Below are 6837 nucleotides of genomic sequence, written 5' to 3'. Positions count from 1 at the left end.
ATGGCTAGTATGATTCAGGTGTTTATTTTGTCCAATTCAATTTTTTTTGGTTTTGTAAATGTTGTGAATAAGCTGTATTATTATATCTATTATGTTTTTTTAGCAATTCGAGGCCAATAATTATAGTGGCTCCGATGCTGAAAGTGGTGTAGATGCGTATCTAAATGCACTCTTGATTCCACGCAGTGACGTTGATTTTGATGTTCTTAAATTTTGGCAGTCTTCTGCTTCTATATATCCTGTTTTCTCTAGGATGGCCAAGGATATTTTGGCAATCCCTATTACATCGGTTGCTTCGGAATCCTCATTCAGCAAGGGTGGGAGAGTTTTGACCAAATATAGGTCATCTCTCCTTCCCAAAAATGTTGAGGCTTTCGTGACAATCCAAAACTGGTTGTTTGGATACTTAAAAGAAGAGGAGGTTAATGAGTGTTTTGAGGTTGTTAAAGATGCTGTTTCTGACGAAGTAGATTTATCACCAGATCGTTGATTGGTGTCCCCACTATACTGATTAGTGGGTTTTTGTTTCTTATCAGTGCTCAAGTGTTAGTTGCTAACACTTGATATTCGCAACTTTTGGTTGCTCATTTTTTTGGTGGATACTAGTTGGTGATAAATATAATCGTTTGATGGTCTTTTTTGGTGACGGTAGCTGTCAATGTGTTGACTTTGATGAGCCCCTTTTGTTCTGTTGGGCCTGTTTCTACTACATTGGTTGGCTGGTTCAGTTCCATGGTATTGGATTTTATGATGGCTGGTTTTTTTGCCTTGAGGTGTAAGCCCTTTTGCCTTGTTGGGCTGGCTATCTAAGTTGGTAAATTGCTGTCCCTGTACTGTGTTGAGTTTGAAGAAGAATTTCTTGAATGCTTTATTTAACCATTACTTTTGGTTGTGACTCTTGGATTCTTATGCTTTGGAACTCTCCCTTTTGAGGTATTTTGGGTTTTGTTAATGTTGTGTTGTTATTCTGTTGAGCTTGATTAATATGCTGCTTTTGTTCTGTTGGGCTGGTTATTCGTAATGGTATATTTACTCTTTCTCCCTTGAGCTGGTTTTCAATAAAGATATGTTGTCCCTATAATCTGTTGAGCTTGATGAATAAAGTCCCGAATGGTTTCCTTAACTATCAGTTTTGGTTGTGACCCTTGGATTCCTATGCTTGGGAACTCTTCTTTTTGGGGTATTTTTGGGTTTAAATAAAAGAGATGCCCATAAATCTCCTTGCTGGATGCACTAAAATTAATTTGTTGTGGGAATAATTCGGGACAGTGCTCGATGACGATAATTTTCATGTAACAAAGTTGGGCTTTCGAGCTTTGTGAATCTTTGTTATCTGATCTGAGAGCCCAATACATTAGATATATTAATCTTTTCAATGGCAATGCTGGTAAGTTAAGGTAATTTGTCTGCTTTATTTTTTATATTAAGTGGTATTTTCTATATCAAGTTGTTTAAAAGTTTGTGTTCTAATCGTGTTTTTGTTCTGTTATTGGCGAGAAACAGTAGAAGGCAGCTGATCTAAAGGAGGCAAATAGATGTAGTGTAGTCTTATCTTACTTGTAATGTATTTAATTTATGATTTTTGTATAGTTAGTTTATATTGTAAAATATGGATATTAGAGGTTAAATAAATTGGAAATTTCGTCCTAATTTTCTCTCTTTATTGAAATGTTTTTCTTTATAGTAATTTTAGTGTGAATGCTCTTTTAAGCCCATAACATTCAAACTACCTAAAGGTTTGAGATAACATTTTCAACTGGAAGTTTATTTATAAAAATTATTTAAATATTAATTTAAGATTTTTGATATGCAATTTATGATTGATATGTTGTGAAATTGAAGACTAATTTAGGTTATAGATATAAATCATCTTAATGTAGAATGGTAAATGTGTAAAATCTTTGTTCTGAAAAGATCATGTCATGAGAAGTTATTATACGATCTATTTCAAATGTGTTGTGGCTCAAATTTTCAATGAAATAAAATAAAAGGTTTAATAGATTTGAATATATCATTTTATAATGAAATATAGCGATAATGTCATAACTTTATATTAATAATATAATATCATTATAAATTTATGTGAGTGCTAATAATATCATCATAAATTTCGTGAATTGGAATACTATCATAAATTTTGGTAATATGTAAATTCAGTTTGTTAGAGTTAGAAATTCGTTTCTAACAATTTCAATTTAAATCGGTTTCAGTTCAGTTTCGGTTTCAGTTCAGTTCAGTTTCAGTTTGAAACAGTTCAGTTAATTCAGTTACATATTCAGTTCAGTTCAGTTCAGTTGATCAATCAACTTTTCAGTTTTTCACAGTTATTTTCAGTTACATTTTGTTTCAGTTCAGTTGCAGTTCAGTTTTGGTTTTTCAATTACAGTTTATTTCAGTTTAGCATTTTTCAGTTGATTTCAGTTACAGTTACTCCCAGTTCAGTTTAATTCTGTTTAAATTTCAGTTTGTTCAGTTCAACCAACAGTTCATTAACCAAATTGACAGCTCTACCTACATGCGAGTGCATGCAACCATTATTATAGTTTGTGTGGTGAAAGTATGTGTTCTGGTTTGTATTTGAGATTTTCTTTGGATATTCTAGTTATGTTGTACTGTGTAAAATGTTCGGCGAACTTACCTAAGTTGATATGTACAAACATATATTTTTATAGTGGTTATTTATTTTGTATATTAAAGAACTCTTCAGTATACAATATATTAATAAAGTATGAATATGTAACATTTTTATTATGTTGTATAATTATGATAATGTCTCTAGCAAAACCATTTACACATTCCAGATTATTTAGAGTCCTTTAACAACTTACAAAATTAATACACTTTCATTGGAAAATAAATCTTGATTAAATTATGTAAATTTTGCCGATATATTACTTTCATCCATCGAATCCAGACGACAAGTTGGAGGTTACTTCCTTGAAACTCTAGTGAGAAATTCATTTTTAAGCTTGCGGTCATTTCTTTTTATTTTGGGTTAATCACAAAGTTGAAATGTTAAGATAAAGCAAAATTAATTAATAATTAAATTAAATATTACTCCCTCTGTTCATAAATAGAGTGTCCATTTCTTTTGATTACAAGTATTAAGAAGAAATCATATGTAGGACCTTAGTTGTGTTAAATCATAATTAAACATAGAAGTAGATACACTTTTATGAATTGTTTATTAAGGATAGCCGAGAGAGAATGTAGGGCATATGGGGAAGGAGGTGATATTATAAAAATTAAAAGTAAAATAATATTTTAATTGGTAGACCCATATCAAATAAGAAAATGAGAAATATATTTGGACAAACAAAAATGAAAAAATAACACTCTATTTAGGGACGGAGGAAGTAGTTGAATTCAAAATGATTCAAAATTTTCATATCCATTATTAAAGTTAATGAAATTTCATATTAAATGCATTTGGAACCCACATTAGTTTTTTTTTTTTTGAATAGTAAAATTAATTCATTAATAAAAAGTCATTCGACATCTACATAAGCAATCGAATCAAAACAAATACATAAGTTGAATCAAACAAAAATTTCCTTCATAAAAACTACGATCGTCAAACAAATCTTGCAATGTGGAACATCTCCCGCTTATATCGCTGGAAAATACAACCTTGTTGGAGAGACAATCTAACGATCCCTTGTAGTCGTGAGGATGATTTCCGTCGGATTCATCTGACCGTATTCGAAAAATTGATAACCTTTGTGATCCCGTATAATTCTTCACCAACAAAATAATTTCACGGCAATCCATTAGATCTAGTATCCTGGATTGTAACCTGTAGAAATTCATCCCCCTCTAAAGGAGGAGAAAAACCCTGTCTTTCGAAGGAGGTCGAAAAACCTTGTCTTTCGAAGGAGATCGAAAAACCTTTTCTTACGAAGGAGATCGAAAACCCTTTTCTTACAAAGGAGATCGAAAACCCTTTCTTTCGAGGGAGAAATCGTTATTGGAAACCTAAAAACTAATAAAAAACAAAGGTGGGGGCTTTCCAACAGTAAAACCGATGAAAGCCCCTTTAAAAATCAACAATGGAGGCTAGGGTTTTTGAAAGTAGAGAGGAGAGAGGGGAGAAAATTAAAATGATATTAATAATATAAGATGTACCCCTTTAATTCTTTTCCAAGCTCCTTTACTGGAACCCACATTAGTTAGCCAATGAAAGTCAAGGTCTATGTACACATACACTGAGTGTATGTGTAGTTTCACCCAATTTACAATTGCTCTAAATCTAGTTTTGCAATCATGGCATCCACGCTTATAATACAATCTTTTGAAATGAGATGACTTTGACCAGTAATTTCTTTATATATCTATATTAATGAATATTATAAAAATGATATTATAATAATACACAAATTTATGAATTTACCAAAATTACACATGATTATTAAGTTTTTTCTTTTATATTGATGAAAATATATGATTTGAATTTATACACACAAATTCTTGGGTGTAACTGTTACATCATAATTTATAATTCATATTATTATTAGATGACAAAATGAGATAAGATTCATATCATTATTTGTATAGTTCATGTCATTCTTATTAAAATGTATGTCATCATGTATGTTACATAATAAATTATGGTGTAACATATTATACTTAAAACACACATTTATAAAATCTAAATTTCAAAGAAGCAAATTAAATAGAAACATTATCACAGTTCAGAGCCCCAAGGAAGTAAAACACACAAGATACCTTCTTATTTGATAGATAACAAACCTTAGCACTTATCCAAAAGGATTAGAGTACACATGCAACATACATTAAAAGTTGAAATAATGCTTGTAAATGCAAATAAAGCACACATTAAAGTTGAACACTTAATCATTATAAGTGGAGATACTGGGCCTTGGTTTAAAGTCATTAACAGCCAACTTCTTAGATGATATGCCATCATGTTGTGAGTTGCAATCTTCCTTATTCTTGCTCACTTCTAATGAATCGGCATCATCATGGTATATGGTGGCATTAGGTGTTGTATCAAAGTCATCACTATTATCTTTGAATGCATTTCTCTTCTCACTGACTTCATTTGAGCCTCCGTTTACATATACTTTGATTGCTTCAGGCATGGGCTGCCCCTTCATGACCTCTATCCAATATTTCTCTGGGCCTTTTCTCCCATCAATCGGGCTTGCAAGCTGTCCATTATTTCACATTGTTAGTCGGAATTAGGATACAGAGAAGTTTTATGCAACATACTATTTCCTCCCACTTTTATCATGAGGTGCAACCTTAATTGCGTCATAAATGTGCACTACGATGCAAGTCAGTTTCTCGTACATTATTCTGGGTAACAAAAATTATTAAAAGAGACGGTCTAATTTTAATATAAAAGTAGACCTAGTTACTAAATGGAATAAGCTAGTCACCGAAGAAAGAAATTAAAGTAGTCACTATTGGGCTTAACATTGTCTAATTTTAATTTAAAAGTAGGCGGTCTCTTACAAGACAAACTCTCAGGATAATAAATTGACTTACAACCGTGTGATGTACGAGCTAAAAAAGTTGTGATAAAATTTAGGTTGTAACTAGAGTCGCTTAGTTCTGAGCTAAGGATGTTATCGATGATCTATTGTTTAGTTTTAATATTGAATTAGATTGATTTTTTCCCATTCATTAGGTTGTTATTGTTAGGAATAATTCACTTCAATAATTAAATATTTGATTATTTTGAGTGACGCTAATATATGCTGCTAAAAACTTTTTCCTTTATATTCACGGGCTAAGGGGACAACAAGCTAAGAGTTTTTATTTAACATTTATTATCCTGTTTTAAACATGTCATTGTATAGTTACATGACATAAGAATTTTTGTCTAATATAATTTGAGCTCTTGTTAGTAAAATGAAAAGCATGATAATTCAAATTATTTAATGACAACTTGACAAATGATTACATATGATTGTCAAATGATTAAAAAAATGGCTAAGATGATAAACTAATTAATAATAAAATGATTGAAAATTAGACAAAGGAGATAAACATCTTTTCAATTTTTTTTTGAGGGGATAAACATATTTTCACTTAATTGCAAGTTATCTATCTTTTTTTTTTGCTGAGATTATAAATTATTAATAATTGGTGAGACGATCATTTTTTTTATTGGATCGAGTATAGCTAAATTGCTAGGTTCTTTTTTGTCCTTTATGCACTTCCAATTACATAATATGCTGTTAACTGTTTAGTAACAATATATTGAAATCTTACATTAGTTTATTTTTAACTAATATCAAAGTTATAATAGTCCTCATATAAGTGGGAGTTTTTTTTTTTCTTAGATTAAGGGGTCCATATTTAAGATTAGAACAGAGCCTCCCAAATTGTTGAGATGGTCCTAGGTGTACAATGAGCATGATACACTTTAGGTTATTTTACTCATTGTTTATTGGGAGATCGGCACCAAAAGGGTACGGCAAAATAAACAGAATGAGGAGAGTTTCGAGTTATAACAATATAAGTAAAAAATGACTTTAAGTATGTCATACACATTATACACAAAATGCACTTAAGGTGATTTCTTATAGTCATAATTATTATGAGCACCTTAAAATTTTCATTTTGAAATGGCATGGAATAGCGTCTATATTAATACCCATACTTTTCAAAATAAAATAAATAACCACACTAGTAAGTAGTATCTTACCAAGGTAACTGAGAGTAGAAAAACCAAGAATATTCCCATGTTGGACAGCATTGCAGACTACTACTATGAACTTTGTTCTCCTCTTTCTTTCTCACGGTACTACTATTATTAGTAAATTTGATGTTGGCTTATTGGAAGATAGGTATTCCCTCGTCCCTTTA

The 6837-nt window shown here is 31.0% G+C and overlaps 2 protein-coding genes across 2 annotated transcripts; one reads left to right on the top strand and one right to left on the bottom strand.

Moving 5' to 3' along the window:
• On the top strand, nt 1-490 carry LOC125496738 (zinc finger BED domain-containing protein DAYSLEEPER-like). Its single transcript, XM_048642283.1, has 2 exons — nt 1-18; nt 104-490. Exons 1-2 carry the CDS (start codon nt 1-3, stop codon nt 488-490), a joined length of 405 nt encoding a protein of 134 aa, XP_048498240.1.
• A 4218-nt stretch (nt 491-4708) lies between these two features.
• Nucleotides 4709-6837, bottom strand: LOC104891000 (organ-specific protein P4). Its single transcript, XM_010676629.4, has 2 exons — nt 6677-6837; nt 4709-5171 (listed from the first exon to the last, which is right to left on the bottom strand). The coding sequence occupies exons 1-2, from the start codon at nt 6725-6727 to the stop codon at nt 4851-4853; spliced, it is 372 nt and encodes a 123-aa protein (XP_010674931.1). The 5' UTR covers nt 6728-6837; the 3' UTR covers nt 4709-4850.

The sequence above is a fragment of the Beta vulgaris genome, chromosome 4, assembly GCF_026745355.1.
Source record: "Beta vulgaris subsp. vulgaris cultivar EL10 chromosome 4, EL10.2, whole genome shotgun sequence".
In the NCBI taxonomy this organism is placed as follows: domain Eukaryota; kingdom Viridiplantae; phylum Streptophyta; class Magnoliopsida; order Caryophyllales; family Amaranthaceae; genus Beta; species Beta vulgaris.
Note: the sequence above shows the minus strand (reverse complement) of the source record. Positions and strands in the feature narration are given on the sequence as shown.

Coding starts and splice junctions, on each gene's coding strand:
- LOC104891000 (XM_010676629.4), bottom strand. CDS start 6,727: ATGCTGTCCAACATGGGAATATTCTTGGTTTTTCTACTCTCAGTTACC. Junction 5,172..6,676: donor TTCTACTCTCAGTTACCTTG/GTAAGATACTAC, acceptor AATAATGGACAG/CTTGCAAGCCCGATTGATGG.